This window comes from Stomoxys calcitrans, chromosome 2, assembly GCF_963082655.1.
Source record: "Stomoxys calcitrans chromosome 2, idStoCalc2.1, whole genome shotgun sequence".
Taxonomy (NCBI): domain Eukaryota; kingdom Metazoa; phylum Arthropoda; class Insecta; order Diptera; family Muscidae; genus Stomoxys; species Stomoxys calcitrans.
In genome coordinates this window covers 113,323,243-113,350,608 of record NC_081553.1, presented here as the reverse complement: position 1 = coordinate 113,350,608, position 27,366 = coordinate 113,323,243, and the positions used below count along the sequence as shown (strand labels likewise).

The 27,366-nt window shown below is 41.8% G+C and overlaps 1 protein-coding gene across 2 annotated transcripts; it reads right to left on the bottom strand.

Annotated features, from left to right (window-relative positions):
• Nucleotides 1-7,748: 7,748 nt before the first annotated feature.
• Nucleotides 7,749-26,761, bottom strand: LOC106089800 (mucin-2). Of its 2 annotated transcripts, XM_013255790.2 has the most exons (9): nucleotides 26,105-26,761; nucleotides 25,819-26,039; nucleotides 25,035-25,372; nucleotides 24,606-24,869; nucleotides 24,490-24,541; nucleotides 14,051-15,970; nucleotides 13,845-13,986; nucleotides 13,543-13,701; nucleotides 7,749-8,837 (listed from the first exon to the last, which is right to left on the bottom strand). In XM_013255790.2, exons 1-9 carry the CDS (start codon nucleotides 26,324-26,326, stop codon nucleotides 8,622-8,624), a joined length of 3,534 nt encoding a protein of 1,177 aa, XP_013111244.2. In that variant the 5' UTR covers nucleotides 26,327-26,761; the 3' UTR covers nucleotides 7,749-8,621. The 2 variants fall into 2 exon arrangements, with proteins under 2 accessions (XP_013111244.2, XP_013111243.2); XM_013255789.2 differs by having other exon boundaries at nucleotides 24,606-25,372.
• Nucleotides 26,762-27,366: the final 605 nt, after the last annotated feature.

Genomic DNA, 27,366 nt, shown 5'->3' with positions numbered 1-27,366 from the left:
AGATTACGAATCTGGCATACAAAATCAGATCGAAGAGTAGGGTGTCACCCCACCCCTCAAAAACGCCCCAAATGGGCATACTACTCATTATGCTATATGAGACTCGGTTTGTTTGTTCCATAAAATCAAAAACGACTGAACCGATTTTCTTAAAATGTTCATAGATTATGTGGGTTTTTGTGGAAGGAAACATAGGAAGGAAACAAAAACGCCATCCAAAACCAAAAGTAGACTGATAGGCATAACAGGGGTATCAAATAAAAGGTAATGGAGCATAGAAAACGAATATCGTACCGGCGGGCCGCCTCAACCTCAAGACTCCTCTAAAAAGATATATTCGACGTTCTTATCAATATTGGACTCAAGTAAAAAGTATTCGGCAGTAGATTACAAATATTAGATCCATGTAATGGGAGCTCGCTCCACCCCCAAATGGGCAAATCCGCCGACCATGGCTATATGAGATTCAAATGAAAGATTTTTGGGAGTAGATTACGAATATAACATTATAATTTGCGTTCAAGTCTAAGTAGCCCTTTTCCACCTAAAACTACGTCGAATAGGTTAATTGCCCCACTATGGAAATAAGGGACTCAAATGAAAGGTATTTGAGAGTATAAAACGAATTTGATAACCAATTTTGGAGTCAAGTGTTTGGGAGTACGCCCTAAATCTATCTCTAAACTGAACTTTATTTCCGACTATAGAAATATGGAGCTCAAGTTAACGGAATTTGGGAGTAAAGAACCAATTTGATATTGGTTTTCAGAGCAAAGCGTCGGTGGCCACCCCAGCTCCAAAACACTTTCCAAATGGTTCATATTTACCGACCATGGCCGCCCCCACCCCAAAATATCTCCCTTTTATATAAAAGCTATATTTGGAGTGGAAATTGATTGATTTTCGGGAAATTGATATTAATTTTTGGGACAAAGACCCTGGGGTTCACCCCACTCTCAAACACAACTTATTTGCTGATCATGCCATTATGGGGCTCATATGAAATGTTTTTGAAAGTAGAGCACGAATATTATATTTACTTTAGTGGCTAAGTAACCACCACCGAAATACCCGCTAAACCGGAAACAATTACCAATACGGTAATATAGGACTCAAAAGAAAGGCATTTGGGAGTAGAGTAAAAATTTGCCCAGGAACCGATCAGGGGCAAACTTCTCACACAATAGCTAAATATCACCAATTCTAGACGGCAGCTACATCCAAATATAAACCGATCTTTACCATACTTAGTACGAATTTTGACAGGCCTAAAGCAACTCATTGTGACTAATTTCGTCCGTTTAGATCCGCTTGATATGCCGCTTGATCTAAAGGTTCTCCCTTGTAGCGCTGAACCTCACGCACAGGCCTAAAGCAACTCATTGTGACCAATTGTATCCGTCTAGAACCGCTTGATATGCCGCTTGATCTAAAGGTTCTCTCTTGTAGCGCTGAACCTCACGCTCTAGATCATGTAGATCTACCGTAAGACTTCAGGGCAATGGATACCTATCCACATGATGATGTTTGGATGATTTTAATCCCATTGGCAGGTTGTACGTACCGGATTGACCCGATGAAGTTCTTCATCGGCAAGGTATACCGACACGATGATTTGGATGGTTTCTGCGATAACAGAAGGGTGACCTTATCAAGTTTAAAAACCGGAGGAGGATTACATTGCTAAGCGCAAAAAATTAAGTAATGGCAAGTCTCCTTCTGCAGCGTATTTCGCCTGCACTTGACAGCATTTTGAGGAAGGAACAAACAGGCAGGTTTTTCGCCAGGACGCTCTTATGCGATTACATAGACTCCCTGCTTATAATCACTGAACAGTCTGCAGAACTTCATCGTCTTCGAGCGTGCGTTTGACACGGTTTTGAGAACTTCAATGTGGAGCACACTGTTGAAAAGGGGCATCCCTGAAAAGATGGTGATACTAATTAGGGAGCTGTATAACAATGCTGAAGTTTCAGTCCGTTTCAATGGAAAAGATAGCCGACCTTTCGGGATTGCCGACGCTATTTTTAATTTTATTAAACTCCGTATTAGAAGCAACAAATGATGAGGCACCCAATGGCATACGCTGGGGCATAAACGACATTCTTGGAGACATCGACTATGCGGATGGCATATGCCTCTTTGCGCATCGCTTTGAGCACATAAAGGCGAAATTGGAACGATTGAATGAAAATTCCGCCAAAGTAGGCCTAAAGATAAACATATCAAAGACCAAATTGATGAGGATAGGAACATCAAATTTGACACCGCTCACTATAAAATATCATGTCATTGAAGACGTTGACAAATTTTCTTAACTTTGCAGCAAAATAACAAAAGACGGAGGATATGAAGCAGACATGTATCAATAAGGCTAGAAGCGCCTTTCTCAAACTCAACAAAGTTCGGAGATGCAGTGACATCTAGCATAATACAAAAAAGTCTGAATCTTCAACAGTAGTGTTAAATCGATTTTATTATATGGCTGTACAACTTGGAGCTTGATACAAGCAACTACCCGTAAAATCCAAGTTTTTATAAATCGCTGCATGCGACAAATACTTCGAAGTTGTTGGCCTAACCGTATTTAAAATGAGGAATTGCAAATAAAAACAAAGGGGAAGCTCTGACGATGTAGAAATCCGGAAGAGAAAATGAACATGGTTGGGTCATATCCTATGCCGACCGCGCGATGGAATAGTGGAATGTTCCATAAAGAGTAGCTGAAACTGCAGTCGCGGACAATCAGCGGTATCGAGTGCAGAGTCTCATTGAGAGGCCGGGTGGCACCGGCTTTTGCTGTAATACTGAGTACCTTTGATGCCAAATACGACAAGGAGAGTTATTGGCGTTTTTAAATAACCAATGGCCATCATGTTCCCGCGGCGATCGGTCGTATAGACCAGAACGGGCTTGACTATAAGAGCTTGACGAGGATCGCCACCTCCACTTGCAAATGTAGTTCCCAACTGATAGGCTGATCCCCATATTTGTTTTGAGGAAACCCTTTGGGTTAGGTTAGATTGAATGGGTTGTCCACCAAAAGTGAATTCACTCGGAGGCCAGCTTGGCCCATTGTGGCACCTTAGAGAGAAAGGGAAGAGAAAGAAGATGTAAGACCCCGGACTAGTTGTTATACACGAAGAAAGGAAAGACAGGAGGAATGGAGAAACGCCCGTCGCCACGCAAGCACGGATGTACCTACGCCGGAGCTTATGGCACCCCCCGTCGGAACCATCCTGTTCCTTCAACAAATTCCAGGAGGCATACTGGAGGTACATTCGCAAGTTCATCCAGATCTCAGAAGAAACGGCTCCCCAGAAAAGAGAGCCTACGTCTCTGCAGACCCGGACAAAAACACAGCAAGTGCTAAATAGTCTTCTCCTCATCCTCATCTATGAAAATCCTACAGAAGTCATTGTACGGTATTCCCATGCGGCCTATGGCACAGTGCCCGGTTATGACCCATGTCAAGGACTTATTGACCTCTTATCGAACGACTACAACTCCTTCGTTCTCCTCCGTTCGATGACCGGCCATAGCACCTTTGCAGTCCGGCTACCATACTCCAAATCCTACCTCGCCACCGACGCCGCCATGGCCATCCCCTCTTCTGTGTTCAGTAGTTCGACAATTGGCACGTAGGTAAGACCGATGACTGATCCGCCCGGCGCAGGGGAACCCCTTCTGGCAAACTCGTCCGCCCTCTCATTTTCTGGAATCCCCTCATGCCCAGGAACCATGTCAATGTCACATCGTGTGCCCGGAGCCTATCCACCATGCATCTCGACCCTAAGGCCTTGAGCGCCGCTATACTGTCCATATAAATTCAGAGTTTCAAGGGCAGTAAGTTCCTTACCAGAATTTCTCTTGCGGCCACTGCAATGGCAGAGACCTCTGCCTGAAAGACCGTACACTCGTCCGGCAATCTCAGAAACATACTGATATTGAGAGCATCAGAGTAGACCCCCAATCCAGGAAACCCTTTACTCAGCTTTGACATGATATGAAGGAATACAATAATGCATTGGTGTAGAAATAATAAAAAACTACGAGTTATTAAGAAAGTAGATGTAAAATTCTTACTTACATGGTTGTTGCTGTTGTTGTAACCGTGTGTTGCACCTGAATTTGTTTGGTACGTTCTGCTATATTTCCACATCAAGGATCTCTGTAACTTGGGAGGTGCGCGTTCCAAGTGATCTGATTATAAGGCGAGTAGGATCGGCTGGATAAGGAAACGGGTGACGAGTGTAGAGTGGTCGCTCGTTCCGAACGCGACCTATATCTAAAGCCTTAAGACCTTGGCGTCACTTCTAGAACAGTCGGGATTGAAATTTTTGTATCTCCCTGAACATATATGAGCCAGAACTACTCTCATTTGCCATGGGAGGTAAACTTCATCAGGTGCTATGGGTGGCGGACGGTCCCCCATCAAAGACATTCACTTAGTAACTGCTACATTGCTAAAAAATCCTGCAAATTTCCTTGATGTAACGCCCAAGATACAATTAAACACACCATTTATGATGCACTTGTTTAGTTTGTAACCTTCATAACATTGGATATGTTGTTTAAAGTTAGTTTGATTCGAAAAGTTTCATTTATTGCTTGTATAATTAAAATTAAAAATATTGGAATTTGTTTACTTAAAATCTAGTGGAAATAAGAGATTATATCACGTTTACCAAATCATTTTACTTAATTACACACAAAAACAAAACAAAACTAAATTAGTTTTATCATCAATCATCATATTGTTACTAAATTAAGAAAAGTAGGCACTATAATATTGCATCTGATTGATCAAATTAATTAATTAAATAAGTTTATATTCATTTGGCATTATAAATTAAACGAGTCGTAAGGATTTTTTCGCAGAGGCCTGGGTCTATGATATGATTATTTACTGCAAACTTCTTTTATGGTATGGGATTAGCCTCTTTGAGGTCGGGTTCAAACACAGGAACAGGTAGGAACCCCTCTTCCCATGCATTGACTCCTTACAGGCACTTAGCCCCATCGTGATTTAAACTACTGAATAACTTTTCCTCGGCTCATCTCGTTTCTTCCCATTTCGTCATATGCTTCGGTTTACCCTATCTTGTCTTTTCGTTCTTTTGTCTTACTATGGTGGATGTTTATCTGTATTTTTCGTCATATTTTTTGTTTCCCCTCTCTAAAATTCCCGGGTGACATGTTTAGCAATCGAAGATGCTAAACAAGTGCACTTTAAATTAACCTTCAAACTAAAAGAGTATTAAAGAGATACTCTTGGACAATATTCTAATCAACGATTCCTTGTAGGCCACTTTAGTAAATAAGTTGGTTTCGGCGAATATTGCTGTTTTCAATGAGGGGTTCTCCATTTTGCTGGCTCCGGGGACGTTTTCGAGTCTAGAGCTGCTACCCGGTCAGCCAATCACCATCTATTTTATTTATAAGGCTAATATCGAAAGCTCTGCGACTCGGGGCGCTTGAACCCAAGATCGTCGCTAGCATTAGGAGGGGATAACTTGAAAATTGAAAATTTTTTCTTTTGTTGTGGCCAGGCTTTTAAATCAGGCGTTAGGCGGTCATGCAAACCCCTGCGCCACGGTGGCTTGCCAAATAGTTGAGGCCTGGCTCGAAGGACGTGTAGCCGATGTTCTCAAAAAGCGTGGTATGTCTGACCGTATCGGAAGCCTATGATAAGTGCGAGCCACGGGGATCGTTCTATAAGACAGCTTTCCCTAGTTGCTACCACGGCTGATGTTTGTAGTGATGACGTGTTAAACACCAAATGAAAAGCCAAGTGTGTGAGCTACAGGTGAGAGTAGGGAGTACGGCTTTTACGGTCTTTGCTTGAAACCTTTCCAAAATTAAGCAGCGGGAACTCTGCCCCTTTTCCAGTGCTCAGAGATAGGTTGAGGATCTTGGATGGATATTTGACACCAGGTACAACCTTATTGGAGGCTACCGTGGCAAAGAGTTTAGCATGTTCGCCTGTGACGCCGAATGCCTGGGTTCAAATTCCGGTGTAAACAACAGAAAAATATTTTCAGTGGTGGTTATTCCCTTACTAATGCTGGCCACATTTGCGAGGTATCCTGCCATGTTAAAATGTCTCTACTTAGTGGTGTCACTATGCTGCACTCCGTTCGGACTCGGTATAAAAAAGTAGGCTTAAACTTCAATCGGACTGCCCTCATTGATATGAGAGAAGTATCCCCTGTTCCTAAGTGGAATGTTCATGGGAAATGTAGTAGTAGTTGGTTTAGTGCAACCTGATTCGCCTTGAACAACCTGGCGATGGAAAAGACATTTATAAAATTTTCCAGGTTAATTTGTGATCGTTATTCATTGGCTTGAAGATCCGCCAAGGGACGAATGGCTCTCTCTCTCTGTCTCTCTCGGGATGATCAATAGTGATTTAATTGTGACTGGAGTCCCACCATCCTTTCAACGGGGGTTCCGGAGTAGCTTAACAGTGGACCACGGCCTACCAATAATGGCGGCAATCCCATGACAGCCGGTTGTACCTACCGGATTGACCCGATGGAGTTCTTCACAACAACAACAACAACAATGATGGCGCTTAACCAACATTGCTTCAAGTGTCTAGCCATATATTCCGCTTATGCTCATTGACCAATCTATTGATTTTCAGATTTAGTTCCCTTCTGATGTAGTCAGCAGGATCGGAGAAACGAATTCGAGCATAACTCGTCAGCGAGTTCCGCTGCCTGCGCTGGAAAATTGGGCCGCACCTGAGTTATTCGACCGGCAGGTAAAAAGCGAACGGCTACTGCGTTAAAAATGTCTGGGATTTCTTCTCAGCAACATGCAGTTCTGAGAGAGGTGATAGGCTATCTAAGCGGGATTGGTGTATTCTCTAGGCGAACAGAGATGTATCTTAACGATTAATTATACACTAGTTTTGACAGAGCACGGAATAACTATGATGACCACACGGGCTAGAACTATAAGCTTCGATCTGTGTGATGGTCATCGTTGTAGTGACAAGCTCAGCTGAGAATTACCCGGCGAGTTAGTCGTTTACAGGTCAGTATAGTGGAATGCTCCAAACGGAGAAGCTGCAACTGCATCGTGGACAAACAGCGGTATAGAGTGGTGAGACTCAGTAGGAGGTTGGGCGGCACCGACTCTTGCTTTAATACTGAGTGCCTAATAACGCTTAAAAAAAACCAATGTAAATCAAGTTCCCTTGGTGGTCGCTTCTGTGGACCGGAATGAGCTTGCACACCTATAGGAGCTTGTGGCTAATACAACAACAACAGTAGTTTTGACTTAGCTGCCAAACAATGTTTTGCACTCATTTTGTGGCAAAAAATTTTACTTATCCTTAATATATATAAGCATAAAAAGTAACAGTTATCCGATTCGTTTACCTGCCAAAAGAATTGGCTCTTAAGTAAATTTATAGTATTCAGTTCCAACTTTTTCACTTTTCTTTTGTAAATGTGGGACTAAGATACCCAGTTCTGTTCCGCACAAAAAAGTTCATCGTGTGCCCAATGAGAGATTTTTTTTTTAATTTTTGGCAGATACATTAAATGTGCACTTAAACGATTGGCAGGTAAATGAATACTACTGTAATGATGTAAACTTTAGAGAGAAGATGAATATGATTAACACATAACGATTCATAGCGGGAATTACTCCACTCGATATGATCTACCGAAGCGATAGCTTATCGAACTACTCATCAATTATAATGCCTTTGACATAAAATATAAACATTGATATACAATACATAATATGATGTAATTAAGTATGTTAATTTGTAATTCCAAAGAGATAGGCATCCGATTCATAACAAACTCTGTACGAGTGTCATCACACCAATGTAATGTTGTGGTATGTATAACTAATTTTCATAAAAATTTTGCACTTAATTCCAAAATAACAATTTTTTCTATAACTTTATCAGTGTTTTGCCCAAAAATACATAGTATGTAGGTAGGTATGCCAAAACCACGAAATGTAAGTGGGTGTTTTTTTTTGTTGCTTGCTATAGCTTGCGCCTATTTGTTTTGTGAGTATTTTTGTTTAAATAGAATTAGATAATAATTACCTAAAATTTGAAATCTTTACAATAGTTATTTTATGTAAGTATATAATCTTATGAGTTATGTATATATGTATAGAGTTGTATATAAAATATGTAATTGCAAAAATATATATGTATGTTTAGATATATTCATATATATATATGAACGGTTACATGTCTATATGGATGACTTGTTTCAGTAATTAACCTATATTCAATGATATATAAATACAAGGATGTATATATGTGTATGTTTGGGTATATGTCTGTTTGTGTATGCATATGCCTGTCTACTTTCTTACTTCAATATAGTGTATATATATACTGACTATAAGTTTCATAATACATCGTTACTATATATATATTAAGATTTTCTTGAGACAATTACAATTTGGAATGAATAATGGATTCGTCTTCGGTTACTTTTATAATCCCAAAAACGACATTAACAATATTTCAAGTGAGTATATTTTGTGAAATACCTATGTATGTATGTGTGTCTTGTGTTGTTGATTTTATAGTTGTTTAAAAAAACATTCAATAAGCTTTAAGCTTATTTCAATTAGGGTTATTGCACCAAGTAATCCTTATAGCCGCGTAATGACTTCAATTGCTTCTTGAGTTTGGTTATCAAATCTGACGGCTGCACCAATATGGAGATATCGCGTCCAACAGAATTTAAACGATCGCGAATTTCATTGTCTTTAAAGAACAAATTTAGAGGACGGCCATTTATTTCAGTTAGTACCCAAAATGTCAAAGTTGTGCCATCACACGATTGAGCCTGGAAATATATTAAAACAATGGAAATTCCTTATTGATTAACCAAGTGATGGATTTAAACATAGTTAGGATTCTATAATTTAAAATGCTATTATATGACATTTAGATTTTTTATGACATGTCACTTTTTGTATTCACGTGTAATTGAAAATGTTTGTCAAAATTGGCAATTTACATACCATTCATCATTGTTGCTATCACACCTGTATGTTATTTTCGTATGACATAACCTAAAATTCTATTCTACATATACGACCCATTGACAGATTAAGTGTGAGGCAGCCACTGCGGCTATGAGACTTAAGGCGATGGGAAAATGGATTGAGGATGGGAGCAGCTCATACCATGGCGCTATAATCAAGACGACGATATGAAACCTGGAAGGAAGGGAAAAGGTTTCGATCGGGTACCTGAGATGAACCTTGAAGTCGAGTGTGAGGCACTGCTGCCATCGACACAGTCTTGGGTAGACGGAACCCTAGTATTGCCTACTGGAAGATCATGTTACACGAATGGATCAAAGCTAGCGGACAGAGTGGGGCTGGGGGTCTACATTGAGAACCCAGGGACTGACATCTGTTTAAGACTGCCTGACCATAATATGGTCCTGCAGGCGGAGATCCGGGCGATCACGGAATGCGTGAAGTGGTGTGGTCCTAACGCGAGGACGTCGACTGTGAATATCTTTACCGACAGTAAAGTTGCCATTAGGGCAATAACAACCAGGACGGTAAGGTCACAAACAGTCTTCCGGTGTAAGAAGGAGATGAACGCCTTCTCTGAGGATGGCAAAATCCGCATCGTCTGGGTGCCGGGCCATAATGGAGTAAGGGGAAATGAACGGGCAGAAGATTAGGCGGTGAAGGCCAGAGGACTGCCGTCAATAAACTTGGTTAACCCGAAGCCTTGCGGGTCGACGCTGTCCGGCTTAAGGGAGTGGGTGACGAATGCGCATGCAACATTGTGGAACAGAACAACGAAACGGTCGGTAGGACGGGGAAAATCCTATGGGGGAATGCAGATCGTGAAAAGACGAGGCTAAAGGAGGTAAGAAGGAGGTCAGTCAAGCTATTGGTATCATACATAAGTGAGCTCGTAATCCTATGTGTCCTGTTACATAGGACTACGAGCTCACTTATGTAAAATCGGTGCAGCAAGTGATAGCATGTGTAGGACATGCGGGAAAGATGATGAGACGTTGGAGCATTTCCTTTTTCATTGTCCAGCTTTCGTGACTAACAGATACCGGCACTTAGGTGGAGACACAATACCAGACATGAACCAACTTAGGAAAGTGGTATTGAAAACAATTATGGATTTTGTAAGTAGGATGGAATTCACAACTTAAAATTTTCTTTTTAGAGGTTACTTTATAGTTTTTAGAGCGTACAACAAGCCGGTTACTGGCTTAGGTGTATGTCCATATTGGCACGAGGCGGATTAATATATGCACCCTTTTTTCAACCTAATCTAACATAAAAATGTGAGCAAAATCTGATTGTTCTTGATAGAGAAGTTTTATCATGGCAGGATACCTCACAAATGAAGCCAGCATTAGTAGGGGGAAAATTTTTCTGATGCTCAAGCCGGCGCGGCGTTCGGCGTCATAGGCGGAGATGCTAACCTCTGCGCAACGGTGGCCTCCAATACTATTTTGGGATATTGAGTGGCCAAGTAAATGTCATTGTACCAGATTTCACAGAAATCGATAAATAAATGCGGCCTTTATAGGCTAAGGCTCTTAACTGATAGATTGGTTTATATGGCAGCTATATCTAAAAATGGTCCTGTGTGAACCATATTCGATTCAGAAAAATGGGCCTTGAGTAACACACTGTTTTAATTTTCAACAAAATCGGGAATTTATTGACTTAAGACCCTAAATCGGTACATTGGTCTATATGACAGCTATATTTAAATATGGACCGGTTCGATTCAGAAATAGGGGTCTTATAGCAACACATTGTCTCAAATTTCACCCTAATCGGGTTATAAAAGCGGCTGTGCCAAGATTCAGTTCAATATCTTAATTTTCAAAGCTGTATCGTGATAACAACTTTTGGACGAACAGACGAACGATTTTGTCGCGGTGTAGAGGCTTAATCCCTGTTATTGCCGCTTGGAACTCTAATGGTTGTGGTGGGCCTCTGTTTTTTGTGTGGGCTCCCATCTATGGTTGAACGTGCGACGGCGAAATAGGGTGACCAAAGGTTACCTTCTCGTAGTGGGATATTAATGGGTTCGTCCTTCGGATATAGGATCATTCCCGAAACCTTCTGCTAGAGAAACAGGATGATAGTGCGTCACCCCCGGACTATAGGGATTTTAATGGGATCTTCCTCACTTATAGAACCATCCCCGCTCTCTCCTGCTATAGATAGTAGCGATACTCTTCTCTAAAAGTGTCTCAGGGGTGTTGCGCGACCACGTGCCCATTGACGTTCCATGTTTTGTAGTCGGGGTAACCGACTATATTCAAACAACGGAGCTTTGCTGATACCTGGATGCCTCAGCAAGTAATTGGCGGTTTTGTTGACCAACTCTTGCCGCAGTACATGGGCCTATGCTTCGTTGGACCTCCTTCCCCTACACTCATGGGACCAAAATGAACGAAGACAATAATAATAATAAAACCAACAACAATGAAAACAACAACAACACTGATGATGATCGGTTGATCAGGGGGAAAGCACTTTGTGCTGGTGAGACCACCAAGGTGGCATTTGTACGTCCGACTCTGTATCTAGTCCGCGGACGTCGAATGGCTAAGATATAATGTCATAACGACGTGGCATGAAAATCTTCTCAGAAAACCAGGCAGCCATCAATTCTGAACACAAAAACCGCCCTCGACTGCCGCAGACTTCTCAACGAGATGGCTGAATAGTTCAAAATTCACATGCTCTGGGTGCCTAGTCACAGAGATATCCCAGGGAATTGTAAAGCGGACGAGCTTGCTAAACCGGGAACTACCTTACACATTCCAGAGAAACTGGAATCTGTGGGTATGCCTCTAGCGACATGTTAGCTAAGTTTTCAGGATTAGGCCCGAAGGGCAACAAATGATATATAGTCACAAAGAAGCATTCCAAAGCTATGTGACCTAATCTAGACTTGAAGAGGTCAACCGCTTTGCTGTCACTGGCTATAACAGACGTCATTCAGTCATTGTGTCCATCATGAAAGTTTACTGTCTAATCGGAAAACATGCTGACAGACTAACGGTTGCCAGTAACGACTTTTGCAAAAACTGTGAGAACATCGAAGAAGAAGAGACTATTGAACGCCTTCTGTGTGTGTGCCGCACTGGCAGTAAGAAGGAGTTCCACTTTAGGTTTTCATTTCTTTGAGAACCTGTCTGATTTAGCGGATGTGAAGGTTCGCAAGTTGTTGGACTTTTTAAAGTGATTTCGATGGTTCAACGGTAGGAACAATTTCTGTTCCTGTGGTATCACAATGGACAAAAAGGTCTGATGGCAGACTGCCAAATAACGTGGAGTTGCCCGCCTTTTCTGGTGAACTGGCTGAGGGTTGACTGATGAAGATTTTGACCAGGGTTATCTTGATTGTGACCAAGGTGTTTTCGCGGTATGTTGGAGAAGGTGCAGGGTATTGCGGTGGTGCTGATATCGGTTGGAGCAGTGCTCCGAGAGTAGCGCTGAATGCGATACTTGATTTAAAAACTTGCACTTGCATTCGTTTGTTTTGCGGAAGGCTACTGGCGAGGGACGACTACATTACATCGACGGCACAACGGACTATGTGCCGGGCGGACCTTTCTTCAAGGGCGACCAGAAGGTTGCCTTCCAGGGGGGGGGGGAGCTTTGGTCTGAGACGTCCCGCCATTCTTGGGTCCCTCTGTCTACACGGATGGGTCAAATCTGTATGGAGGCACAGGTGCCGGGGTTTTTGCTGAATTTCTAGGAATTAGGGAGTCACATAGACTTTTGGATGGGTGAAATGTCTTTCAGGCAGAGGGTTTCGCGATCCTCAGGGCTTTGGATGTGATCCTGTGTCAGGAGCGGTGGGCCCCTCGAGGCTCATCTGTAGATGCAAGGAGCGTCTCGGGCATATAGGAGCTGCTGTCAGATTGTGCTGGGCTCCGAGCCAACAAGGCGTAGAAGGTAACGAAGCGGCTGACGAGCCAGCCAGGTTTGGGTTGCGGATGGATTCTAGGAATGAACCCTCCCTAAAGTTGGCTGGAATGGTGGATTCCTACTAAGACGAACGTTCTGATTGGGCGCGGGCTGTGGACGAGGTACTCCGGAACAAGGACGTCAAGCTGGGAAGCCCGAAATTGAATTGTGGGTGGCTGACCGGCCACTGCCATGTCAGATCGCTGACATGAGGATGGGCTCGATAAGATGAAGATTTCTGTGGGGATGAGGTTTTGGAGACAATTGGTCTGCTGTGCCAGTACCCCGTGATGACGGGGAGAAGATGTAGGATTATAGGTGAACACTTCCTCTCTTCACTTAGCTCTCTACTGTCTATCTATTTCCGAACAGTTATTCTACTTATTATTATTTTTTCAATAAAAGTCCGTCTTGTTTTTAAATAGGTTTAGAATCAAGACAAACAATCCATTCCAAATTTAAAGGAGTTCTTGGAGTGTAATACATTTAATCGAACACTTAGCTTTCTTGCAGAGATGTCTTATGCAAAGAAACATCCCTATTATTATTATTAAATAGGAGAAATCTTACCTTCGGAGGAAGCCCATGTCTAGCTGCTAAACTGTTGGGGACTACATCGACAATTGTAGCTGTATTTCCATCGCGAATCAAACCCAAACATTGTCCTTCTCTTTCACGGCGTATGGCATACCCCCTGCCAAATGGTATTCTGCGTACCAATACTTCCACCTGAAAAGAGTTGAGAAAGATATTTCATTAAGTTATTATTTTAATCGAGTAGTATGATGTATTGTTTTTTTTTGTAACTTCATAAGGCCTTGTTCAAAAATTGAAATTAAACTAAATCAGTTCTTTATAAATTCTCCACTTACAAAGAGCGTATTAGTGTTTCTGATTATTTTATTTGCCTCTGCAGCTGAACTTATAGTTACACCGGCAATGGAAAGTAATTGATCGCCAATATGTAGTGCATTGTATAAGACTGGATGTTCCTTTTGCTTCCAACCAGCAACCCTGGAAAGAAGATTTAAATAGACAGTTTTACAGTTTACTGCAAAATTATTAAATTCAAACTTACCACACAGCACCAAATGCGTCCACCCAAGCTATGGAACCCACGCAATCTTTTCGCCGAAGTTGTAAACGAACCCCACCAGGATGCATGATTTCGCGACGCAACTGCATTACTTGTTGCTCACGCAGTGTCATTCTTTTGGATGGAGATGATGTGTTATTGTGCATGTTACTGGGACCGCCACCTAATAAGTTTTCACTCACACGAAATGGTTGGGGAGGCTGCCGAAGAGCAGCATTTCCACCATTGGAGCGATTAGAGAATTCATTGTTGTTGGCACCGCGCGAATGCCGCTGTCCTTGGGCATCTGAGGTGGAGGAACTACGCCTGCGTTGTTCAACAGCTTCAGATGTCGCCCTATTTATTGCCATGTGCGTAGGTGTTTGCGTGGAAGCCGTAGAAGGACCCGGCACATCACCATTATTATTTGCATTTGAAACACTGGACTTGTTACTCACATTAGGAGTTGCCGAAGTTTGCTGCGATGACTTTGCTTTTGCCGAAGACAACTTGCTAAGGAAATGGAAATCTCTTCGACTGGGTCTAGCGGTAATGACGGCCTCCGTAAGGCCCCGTGTCAGTGCAAACGGTGGCCTTGGAATCTGTGCATTAGTCTGAGTATTGGATGGAGATGCAACTCTTCTCCTCTGGAGGGCAGGACTACCAACTTTTTGCAGGGTCACCACCGTTTGTTCAGCCGTAGCATGGCCCGAGCCATGAGCTGTTGTTGTGGGTTTTACGCGACTATCATTATGCTCACTGCTGTGTTGTTTAGCGGCTGCTTGTGTCTTCGGCTTTTTATCTGAAATACCATTAGCTGCTGGTTTCGGCGTGGGCGATAAAGGGCCTAAGTCTACTTTTGATTTGTTCTGGGCCATTTGTCTAAGCGGCGAACTCCACTTTGGAGACATTGGTGTTATATCTGGTTGCTGCGATGATGACGATGTTGTTGGATGTGCACTTATGATATCTACTGTTCCGGAACTGGATCCTGCAGCCGCAGCTGTTGATGCCAGAAAAACTTTTTCATAATGAAGAGCATTATTTTTATTCGAATTTGCTGCCTTTTCAATATCGGTTTTCGTCGAGGCTCTTCTCGCTGCTGCCGCCGCCATTGGTATATGATCACTGGTGGAGTTATTTACAGATATGTTTGTAATTCCAGATGTGTTTGCTGATAAAATAATCTTTTTAGGTAACTTGGGCGTGGACGAGTGTGACGCTGAAGTTGTTGAAACCATGGATGAGGTTTGTGTGAAGCAAGTGCCGTAAGTGTTATCAGTTCCTGCCACATGAACTGTCGTAACTTTGCTATGTTCGTCAATAGTTGCGGCTGTTGTTGCTGCAACTACAGCTGCCGTCTTTTTTACTGGGGTTGTGTACTGATTTCCAACTGCTGATTTTATTTGTGGTGCCACAACACTACCCATTACCTGGATAGTGTTGGTACTACTACTATTACTGTTACTACTACTACTACTACTACTGGACGGAATGATTTGTACATTACTCTTGTATTCATGCTGCTTGCTACTTTTGATTGGAGTGGATGTTGTTGTTGGGGCAACATGGGCATCGGTAAATGTAAATATCTCAGCATTTGACGACTTATGTGGTAATTTAGGAGGTTCATAATCATTATCACTAGTGGACGTTTTATCACCATTTACAATATTTGTCGACACCTGTATTATTGTAATGTTCGATTTTGTATCTGCAGAATTTGATGCAGCTGACTGGGACTCAAAATCGGAATTAACTTCTAATTCTGTTATGTTATTACCTCTGCTGCTCAATGAATTGGCTACTACCAAAGCTTGGGAGGCATCTTTAATTAAATGTTCATTTTCTTGAACATGGTTTACGGGACGTTTAATAGATTTATCAACGGCTCCTGCCGAGAGGGAACGTGAAGTTTGTGGCCTAAAATCAAGGAACAAAATTTAAAATAAAACCAAAAAAAAAATCATTCTTTGCGTCAACTACCACAAAGGGTGCTTTTGGGTAGGTGAAACAGCAGCGAAATCTACAGCATTCTTGCTTTGGGCATTAGAACTCTTATTTTCCGAAAGGCGAAACTCAAGGTTATATCGATGACTGAACTGCCTATTGGCATGGAACAGTAGCAACAACATGGATCTAGACTCAAGGAAAAACGACGGACCAGCTGAAGCTTCTGCCGAAAAAGAACTTGTAGCAGACAGTTGGAGTTTATACACAAAATCCTGTGAGGTCTCCCGAGAAATAGAATGTAGGCAACCTTAGGAATAGCTGATGGTGACTTTCGAGACCAAAAACTCAACTCGCTTACTAATTTAAACAGATTATATGCATTGCGAAAAGACTAAGCTGTCAAAGGAGGTAGTTGTTTATTCTGAATTGTACAGCTATAGTACAGCCTTTATTCTCCTATGTTTGTGCATTGGGCTCCGATATCAAAAAAATCCACATTTCAGCCAAATTTAAAAATGAATCCGGATAACAAATCGGAATCAAGATGAAAAATCAGGAGGCTACATACTGATTTGGACTGTGATTTAGCACATTTGTTGCTAGTCGTGAAAAAACACGTACAAAATATCAGACCAATCGGATAATAATTGCAGCTTTAAGGGGCTCAAGATGTCGGAAGAACGATTTATACGGGCGCATCCATAGCTTGTGAATAGTGAAATGCTGGAAAATTAACAATATTCCCATTTGGAGATGGGGTGATCCTCCATTAGTTGCGTCTCATTTTTATACTCGTAATCTACTCCCACATACCTTTCATTTGAGTTCCATATTGACATGAACGTCCAATATGTCTGTTTGAAGGAGTTTGGGATTAAAGTGGCCTCCTGGATACTTGAACCCAATTTTTAATATCATATTCGTATTCTACTTTTTAAATATTTATTTATATCATCCGGCATCATCTGCAGGATTGAAATAATACCATTCATTTAATACCCATATTGTTTTTCAAGATCCACTTGTCATTTTGGGTAGTGTTTTGGTTTTTTTTTTACCTTCTTTTTTAAAACACTCCATTTCGATTTATTTTTTTGATATTTTTCCCCATAAAAATCACTTTTGTAACTATTGCAACCATAGTTAAAAAAAGATCGAAGGAGTCGGCGGCAAAAATCGTCTTGATACTAAATCCATTTCGATTTTACGACTTTTTTGACTTTAAAGTCGATTATTCGACTTTTTAAACAGTGAAAGTTGACTTCGATTTTTTGCACAAAAAGTCTACTTGCCGCGGAGCGACACTATTTTAGTAGATAAGTTTACACGGCTGATTACTGATGGCGGATGGGCAAACTTCAAAAGTGTTGTCAGCTCTAGGAGGAGACAACCACCGCTCCTCCCTCTCCCGGCAAACCAGAGTAGTTCTGACCCAATTACGTTCCGGCAGATGCAGACGCCTCAACTCCTACAGAGCAAGGATTGATGTGGACGTGCAAGATGTATGTCCCGATTGTAACCAGGGACCGAACGATACACGTCACCTGTTTGACTGCCCAGCCAGACCCAGATCCCTGTGGACGCACCCTACCTTAGTCGCAGAGTTCCTCGGTCTTGACACTCAATAGAATCAAGCAGACGAAAAATAGAACACAAAAAACTGCTACAACAACAACAACCGCCCCTGCCCGGAACGGGATAGCGGCGAGCACCACACAGCCTGGAAAATTGATGTCCGATCTGTGTGGTATTAAATGCTGCCACGAGAATCTTAGCTGGGAGCTACCGGGCGCATCCACAGGTTGCGGATAACGGAATGCTTTATCCGGAGTAGCTGCAACGGCAGTCACGGACAATCAGCGGTATCGAGCGGAGAGTTTCAGTGAGAGGCTGAGTGACACCGGCTCTTGCACAAATACTTAATGCCTATGATGATCGATATGACAAGGCGAGTTATTGGTGTCTTTAAATAATCAATGGCCACCTTGTTCCCGCGGCGATGGGTGCTTTTTGACGAGGATCGCAACTTCTACATGAAAATATGGCTACAACGACGACGACAACCACTGCTGTAAAATTTTTCTGATGTTCTCGCCGGGATTTGAAACCAGTTCAATCCAGGTGTTCAACTTTAAAGAATGGCCATGCTAACCTCTGTGCAATATAAAAAAACCATGAAGAATATTGTCCTTGGACATCAAATCCTTCGAACCAATCAACTTCGAACCTCCCCCCTACCACATCGTGGACTAAAAATATATCAATATAAAATGAGAGGCCACCGTGGCGCAGAGGTTAGCATTTCCGCCTATGTCACTAAACACGAAAATCCTGGCGAGAACATCACAATATTTTTTAGCAGTGGTTATTTTCTCCAAAATCCTGGCTATGCCATATTTACATAGCATAGCGCAAAGAGGTGTCACGCGGTTCGGGCTGGGATATAAAAAGAAAGGTACGTATCGTTGAACTTAAACTAGCATCGAAGAGCATTCATTGATATGTGAAAAATTTGATCCTGTTCCTTAAAGGTATGTAAATGCAAATTTTGCCCATGAACAATCCACTAAGGAACTGGGGCAAACTTCTTACATATCAATGAGTGCAGTCCGATTTAAGTTTAATCCTAATGATAAAGGACCTCCTTTTTATAGGCGAGTCCGAACGGCGTGCCACATGCGATACCTCTTTGGAGAGAAGTTTTTACATGGCATGGTACCTCACAAATGTTGCCACCATTAGGAAGGAAAAGCCACCGCTGAAAATGTTTACTGATGGATTCGAACCCAAGCGTTCAGTGTTAAAGGCGGGTATGCTAACCTCTGCGCTACTGTGGCCTTAAAGGTATGTTCGTGTGTAAATTTGCCTAAGATGGTGATGGGCAAACAATTATTTGGCCCGAACAGACTTGAATTCCTTTTTACTTTCTTATGATTTTGTAGTAGCTTATATCAATAGGGTGTTTGACACATCTAACAATTCTAATATCATCTTAACTATTTTTTCCATTTAATTCCCACAAAAAAATACCTTTTATTTTTTATATCAGCACAAATATTTCCAATATTCAGCTTGAATTTCTTAAATATGAGCGCAACCTCTAATACCAATAACAGCGGAGATTCATCCATTAAATCTGAAACTTTGGATGAAATCTTTAAAGGCCAAGTTGCTGAGCTGCGTGATTTAGTTCTTAAGAAAGCCGAAGTTCACGATATTGAACTGTGTCGAAAATGGCTGAAAGTTTTCAATCGCGCTACAAAATCTGAGAAGCTAGCCCGCAACTGTTTATGCACTCTAATGCAACACCAACTAAAAGATTCGGAATGTTTGACAGAGCCTTTTACGAATTTAAACAATTGTAAACGCAATTTGGAATGTTTGCTGCAAGAATTGGATACAGAAACTCAAAACAGTCTATCTAGCTATAAAAATGAGAGTTTGCCCACATACAAATCCCATGGCGCACAAGAGGCTTGCTGTTGTGGTCACACTAGTGAGGAAGCCCTAAAGGATTGTCAAGAAAACGGAAATCATTTGGAAATGTTTCGTTTGCTCAATGAAAAAGAATTTGAAATTGAAAAACTAAAAGAAATCATGGAAAAGCAACGCATGGAAATGGAGGAAATCAAGAAAATTGTAGACCAGCAAAAGATAAACATTTTAACAGGTATACGTAAAAAGCTGCTAGAACTTGGCCATGATGGAGCCACAAAGCATATGCAACTATTTGAAGCCATATTCCAGATACACTCAGAAGATTCGGAGTTTATGGATACCTTAAGAAACTTCGATTCTGATCTACGGCATATAATCAGCAAACACTTTGAATTGTCATTCAATAAATATAGAGGTGCTATAACACGTCAAATATGTCGCAAATTTCTTAAAAAGAAGTCAAGTCTGCGCCTCAAGTATGAGAGGCGTCTTACCATGCAATGCCTGACGCAAAAACTTCAAATAAAATTAGCTAAATTGAAATGCATTTCAGAGCTAAGACAAATTATCGTACGATCAAATGGTGAAGATGGCCGCATGGAAGTTTTGGAAATTTTGAATATACTTGCAGCAAAATATGATGACATCGTTAACGAATCTTAAAACACCACCCACTATTGCGTATTTATAAACAATGCATTTTATTGCAAGACGTTAGTTGTTGTTGTACACTGAGGCGGCAGGCCTTGCCGATGAAGGAATCGATCGGGTCAATCCGGTACATACAACCGGATGCCATGGGGTTGGCAATATGATGTTAGTAATATATTTTTGTTCGATTTATCAAAGGCAAATAAATATTTTTTATAAGTATGTTTAATAAAACCAGTTTTACTTCAAAGTTTTAGTTTCAGACAAATAAAACCAACAATGATTTTGTGTCATAAATTTGCAACCTGTCATACATTTTCGTGGTAAATGAGTATGTGTTGTTGTTGTTGTTGTAGTAGCAGTGTGTGGTACACAGCAGCCCTTGCCGATAAAGTAATTCATTGGGTCAATCCGGTACACACACCCGGCTGCCATGGGACTGAGTATGTGTTGTTGTAGCAGTGTGTTGTACACTAAGGCGGCAGCCCTTGCCGATGAAAGATCTGAACGGGTCAATCCGGTACATACAACCGGCTGCCATGGGATTGGTTGTATGTGTAGTAGTATTCTGTTGTGTCTTAAATGAAACGTGAGCTAGGATTGATGGCATAAATATCTTCTCAGACAGCCAGGAAGCCATTAAATCCCTGGAAAACGTATTTCTGAACACAAAAACCGCCCTCGACTGTCGCAGATCTCTCAACGAGATGGGTGAAAAGTTCAAAATTCACCTTAATTGTAAAGCGGACGTGCTTGCGAGACTAGGAACTACCTTACACATTTCAGGGATACTGGAATCTGTGGGTATGCCTCTAGCGACTTGTAAGCTAAGTTTTCAGATCCAGACAAGGAGGACAACGAATGATATATGCTCACAAAGAGGGGGCTGTGAGCATTATAAAACTATGTGGTCTAATCTAGACTTGAAGAGGTCTACTGCTTTGCTGTCATTGGCTAGAACAGACGTCTCAGTCATTATGTCCGTCATGACATGTCACTGTCTAATCGGAAAATATGTTGACAGACTGAAGGTTGCCAGCAACGACTTTTGCAGAAGCTGTGAGGACATCGAAGAAGAAGAGACTATAGAACACCTGTGTGTGTCCCGCACTAGCAGTCAGAAGGAGTTCCACTTTAGGTTCTCATTTCTTTGAGAACCTGTCTGACTTAGCGTATGTGTATATTCGCAAGTTTTTGGGCTTTTTGAAAGCGATTTGGATCTAAAAGGCATCTTCCTTCTTCTGTTCCTGTGGTATGATAATGGAGGAAATCGCTTTTTGAAAGCGATCTGGATGCAATGGGCTTTTTGAAAGCGATTTGGATCTAAAAGGCATCTTCCTTCTTCTGTTCCTGTGGTATGATAATGGAGGAAAACGTCTAATTGAGTCTGATGGCAAACAGCCCTTAGACCTAATCTATGATTTATGCGGCATGCCCCTAGGAACATACACCTAAGCCAATTGTTATTGTTGTTATATGTGGAAGTGGCGATCCTCATCTAGCTCCTAAAGGTGAGCAAGCTCTTTCCAGTCCAAAAGACCGATCGCTGCGGGAACATCATAGCCATTGGTTATTTAAAGGCGCCAACAACTTGCCTTGTCATATCGAGCATCATGGGCTATCAGTATTTATGCAAGAGCCGGTGTCACCTGGCCTCTAACTGAGACTCCCCGCTCGATACCGCTGATTGTCCACGACTGCAATTTCAGCTATTCCGTATGGAGCATTCCACTATCCACAACCTGTGAACGAGCCCGGAAGCTCCCAGCAAAGCTTCTCGCGATAACGAAGAACACCACACAGATTGGATCTCAAAGTTCCAGCCTATGAGGTACTCATAGTTATACCGTGCCGGGCTGTTGTTGTTGTAGCAGTTTGTTGTGTTCTATCTTTCTTCTGCTTGATTCTGTTGAGTGTTCAGATCCAGGAACTCTGCGACTAAGATGGTGTGCGTTCAGAGGGATCTGGGTCTGAGTCGAGTGGGTCTGGCTGAACAGTTAAACAGGTGGCGTGTGTCCTGGTCACAATCGGGACATACATCTTACACGTCTGAATCAATCCTTGCTCTGTAGGAATTGAGGCGGCTGCATCTGCCGGAACGTAATTGAGTCAGAACTACTCAGGTTTGCAGGGGAGGTCAATTTCATCAGGTGCAAACGAAAACGGTCGTTCTCTAAGGACTATCCAGTACTTATTTACCGCATCTGCTACCGTATCTGCATGAATGTTGTCTAGACCTGCTTGATATGCCGCTTGATCTAGAGGTACTCTCTTGTAGCGCTGAACCTCACGCTATAGATCATGTAAATCTCCTTAAGGCTTCTGGAAGGTGTATATCCATCCACAAGATGATGATTCGGATGGTCTCTGCGATAACAGCCTAAAAGGTTTTGCTTAGACAGCATGTAGTTATGTGTTCGCACTGGTAGGATCTTTGTCTACTGATGGAGGTGGTCCACATGAGAACTGAGGAGACAGCCCGTCGCAGTTCGGAGGGCGGCATTCTGACAAATCTGAATATTATTCCACTACGTGTAACAAAGTTAATGAGACCACGCTGGCGCTGCATAACTTACCACAGACCGGCCAATTGCTTTGTACATGGTCAACAAGGTTTCTTTGTGTGCGCCCCAAGTGCTGCCAGCAAGTGACTTGAGGGCCTTGTTTCAACTTTTGACTTTACCGCAGATGGTTGTGGCATGTGGGGAGAATGTGTAAGGGCTGTCCAATGTGACGCCAAGTATTTTGGGACACTTGATTGTCGGAATCATTTCTCCATCGACCATCACAATCATCTCAGTATTCACCTCACGCGTATTTGTAGTGTGGATGAAGATTTGGTGACAGATATCTTCGAAGCGAAGATATTTGCAGCGAAATATGAGGCAAGTTCGTTGAGGTAGACGTTCAACTTATCGCAGATGTCAACAATGGGTGGGGGCCTGATGCCATGATCGTACAATCGTCCGCATTTTATACGATCTCTATGCCGTCTGTAGGGGGTGGAATGGAGGATAGGGAGAGGTTAAACAGTGCCGGAGATATCACCCATCTTTGGGGAACTCTGTTTCCCTCTACGGTGCTTCGACTTCTTATCCCTAAATTCCACAAATGACTAGCGATCACACAGATAATTCGCGAACCAGCGTCTTACGCCTGGCTGGACGGACGTGTCGGCGATGTCCTCAAATAGTTTGACATGGCTGCCCGTGTCGGGATGCACAATAAATTGACGGTTGAATAACCTGGCGCATCTCTTCGGATCAGTCACGGTAATCTGTGGGTATGCCTGTTCTTCAGGAACAGGCCCGAAGGAGAACGAATAATAGATGGTCACAAAGAGCAGGCTGTGAGCATTCCAAAACTATGTGGTCTTATCTAGACTGGCTAGAAAAGACGTCTCAGTCATTGTGTCCGTCATGACAGATCACTCTCTAATCGGAAAACATACTGACAGATTGAAGGTTACAGAAGATGTGAGGGCATCCAACAAGAACAGACTATAGAACACCTTCTGTGTGTGTGTCCCGCACTGGCAGTCAGAAGGAGTTCCACTTTAGATAATAATTTCTTTGAGAACCGGTTTGAGTTAGCGGATGTGAACGTTCGCTAGTTGTTGGACTTTTCAAAGCGACCTGGATGGTTCAACGATAGGAACCATATTTGTTCTTTTGTTCCTGTGGTATCACAATGGACGAAAACGTCTAAGTGGGTCCGATGGCAGACTGCCACTTAAACCTAACCTAACCCAGAAATAGAGTAAGACGAGGATGCGTTCCCATAGCAACGTACACCTAAGACAGATGTTGTTGTAGCAAAGTGTTAGTACACTGAAGCGGGAGCATATGCCGAAGAAGGACTCTATCGGGTCAATCCAGAACGTATAACCGGCTGTCATGGGTTTGGCCTAACCCAATAGTCTGCTTTTACTAATAGCAAATAGCAATGAAAATTATAAACTGAATTGATCGGCAAGTGTAGTGCATGTGTTTTTCCTTATTCGTAATTGAAGACACATCCCGGAGTATCTGCTCCATACACATCTGGTCCGTACCACAATAAAGAGGAACCCCTAATCCTGACTATTCTCCGTTTGCCACATCCGCCTCCATCATCGATCGGTGTCAGCGCGGTGTTACCTGGGCATGGGGCGGTTGCACATTCGATCGGGTTATGGCCACAAAACACCTGTTATTGGTTCTCTGAAGCGAATAATTTAGTGCAACATCTAGATTAGCAACTACAACTGTAAGTATGAGGCCACAACAACAACATATTCAAGTTCCTTGGGTAACTTAAAGGGGGATGCTAAAAAAATTTTTCTCAAAAAACTGCAGATATAATAGTTGAATCAAATGCTTGTATTATTCCTAAAAATATTATTCAGCCTTCAAACTTACCTTGGTATGCGACTATCTAATTGTACGAAATTTTCCATATTTCTAACATGATCTAAAATAGAACATTTGGTCGAATTAAAACATATTAAGACACGCTTCATTGAATTTGTGTTTACCTGCAGATGCTCGATGCGATGCTAAAACATCCACACGCACACTATTGTGGTTAGCGAAGCTATTGAAATCACTGGTATTAACACTTGGTTTTCGTAAAAGAGGTCCTATGAATTCCTCTTCGGTGACCTGGGACTCATTGAACTGTAAATCTCTGTCTAAACTCAGTGATAAAGTTGTGGCATTATTTGCCATTTCATCGGGATCAAGGGATGACGACGACGAATTAGCATCATTGATTTGTTCACTATAAGCACTAATGGGATCTGATAACATATTTAATAAATTTTGAGTTAAAGTGTTTGACATTGATGTAAGTATTGGTGTAGTTGTAGCTGTCGTTTGTTGCATTGCATATGAGGAAGTGCTGGTTGTAGTAGATGTTACAATGGTGCTGGACGGTGTGTTATTAACTGAAATTGGGTTATTACTTGCAATATCGTTGGAGGAAGTGTTGGAAGATGCATTTGAAACTGCTGTTGTCGTAGTCTCAACATCATTCAGAGTTTCCGTGACTGCGCTACTGTCATTGGCAATTGTATTATTTTGTTGTTGCTGTTGAACACTAGGTGGAATAACTCTTTCCACACCTGGCACTATGGCTGCTGGTACAGGTGGTGGAGCTGGCAGTGGTGAAGTAGGATCTCTTGTTGGCAATAGGGGAAGACGCACTTCGGGTAATTTTGTATACAGATTCTCCCTTGGTGAAAGTATTTTCATTTCTCGCAGCTTGGAGCGCAATGTTTCAACCCATTCTTGCATAATATCCCTGCAAAAATAAATTAAGATAATTTGTAACCACATGCAGTTGCAATCAAAACAAGGAAGAAAAAAAAAAAAATAACCAAGGCAATAATCGAAAATTGCAAGTTATTAGTAGCGGAATGCTGTATACAATAGGCGAATTGTCCGCAAACAACTGACATGATTTAGATGGCTGGCTTACAGACGTTTTCCATCCATCAGCCAGTGGGGCACTAAGCCACTGCCACAAGAAAATTCAGATGCGTAGCTGAATTATGTTTTTTAATTTGAGCAAATTATCAACTAATATCATGGCAATTACAAATGCCGAAGAAATATTTGTTAAAGCCAAATGAGTATTACATACAAGCGCATTTCTAATTAATGTGTGCCACTCTCAACCACCACCCTCTGTCTGGGGTATTACGAATTAAAGCTACGTTTATGGTGCTATGGGGAATTTCAACATACCATGACATAGCGTGAAAACGAACCACTTCATTACTGAGCGTGACAACAAATTCGAATTCATGCGAGTTTGGAATTAGTGCGTGCGAAATGTGTAATGTATCCTGCATAGAGACAACCCATTCGGGATTATGTGAGGGAGCCTGCCTCGGTTCGGCATAGCCTTCCAGCAAAGCTTCTGTGTCGTCATGAACACAAAACACCACCCAGCTGCGGTCAGATTTCTAAAATTAAAGAAACATCACATTTTCGTAGCATTGCTTCACTGCCGAGTCCATAGTTTACTTACTTTTGGACCCACAAACACTTTTTTACCCTCTGCCGTCAAACGTTTGAGCCAAGTGTTTTTGTGGATTTCGCGAAATTGGGCTGCCATTGCAGGCATGGCATTTGGAGGCGCAGCGGAAGAGGCTCGAGCACCGCTCACACTGGGCATAATGCTATTGGGTCCTATAGCAGCCATTGTGGAAACAGGGCCAGTTGTGTTGGCTGTTGCTATGGAAGAGCTCATTTCTCTATAGAAATTTACAATTCTATATTCACTTCATGTCGTTTGAACAATGGTACCACCAATTGTATGTCACTGGGAGTGAGCAGCTCTCTGCGCCTTAACTTAACATTTATGTGTGGTGTTTCACTTTTCTTTAGTTGGCGTTTTGTTATTTCTTGTTTATTACTTTCAAGAGTGATTATTTAATTATTCTTGTTTTGGTTATTTCAAAGCGACACCAAACCACTCCAACGTCAACATCAAACACCTGCCGTTATAAATTCTGCCCAATGTCTTTGGCCGCCGCTGCGCTGCTTTTGTTGTCGCTTTTGTTTTGTTTCTTCCTATAGTGACGACGTCGCAGTCAACGTTGTTGTTGTTTGTTTTGCCTACTGACAGTAGTGTTGGCGTTCTGCTTTTTTTCGTTTTTGACAAATGGGTCCTTGATCCATTCATACATTCGTTTTGTGGCTGCAATTTGCGAAATCTTTATGTACGTTTTTCACTATTTTCCTAATTGCTCCGAGCAAAAATTCGATATCACTGGTATGCGCTTAAACTATCTCTACAATTTAGACAATTTTGTTTATATTTACACTTAATATAATGGTATTTTTTACTGAATTTTAAGCGATTAAAAAACTGTGCAACTTGCACTTACTTGACGCCATATTTACAATGATGCCACATCGGTAGAGAAACAAACGATTTTGGCGATGTGAGCATGCACAGATGTCATACAATTCTTGTAGCTCAAAATTACAAATAGACATTTTGCAGATGGCGCTGTAAGCTTCGATATAATAAATAATAATAATAAACAAATAAAAACGATTTATTTATATTGATCACTTATTGTTGTTTTATTTGTTGCTTATGCATATTTTTGTTAAATCATGATTAGAGAATACACTGGAATAAACTCAAAATAACTACAGCAAGGTTCATATTTTTCAGAAATTTTATATAATTGTGTTAACGGATTATTCAAACTTGCAAAATGTAATGCACAAGGGAAATATGAAAAGCAATCGACAACCGCCGATGACTCCTATTTAGAG

What these genes read in the sequence shown, in the direction of transcription:
- LOC106089800 (XM_013255789.2), bottom strand. Translation starts at nt 26,326, where the DNA reads ATGAGCTCTTCCATAGCAACAGCCAACACAACTGGCCCTGTTTCCACA. An exon ending in ATCGCATCGAGCATCTGCAG is followed by an intron (nt 24,542 to 24,605) that starts GTAAACACAAAT and finishes GTTCTATTTTAG; the next exon opens with ATCATGTTAGAAATATGGAA. An exon ending in TTAGATAGTCGCATACCAAG is followed by an intron (nt 15,971 to 24,489) that starts GTAAGTTTGAAG and finishes CCTTGATTTTAG; the next exon opens with GCCACAAACTTCACGTTCCC.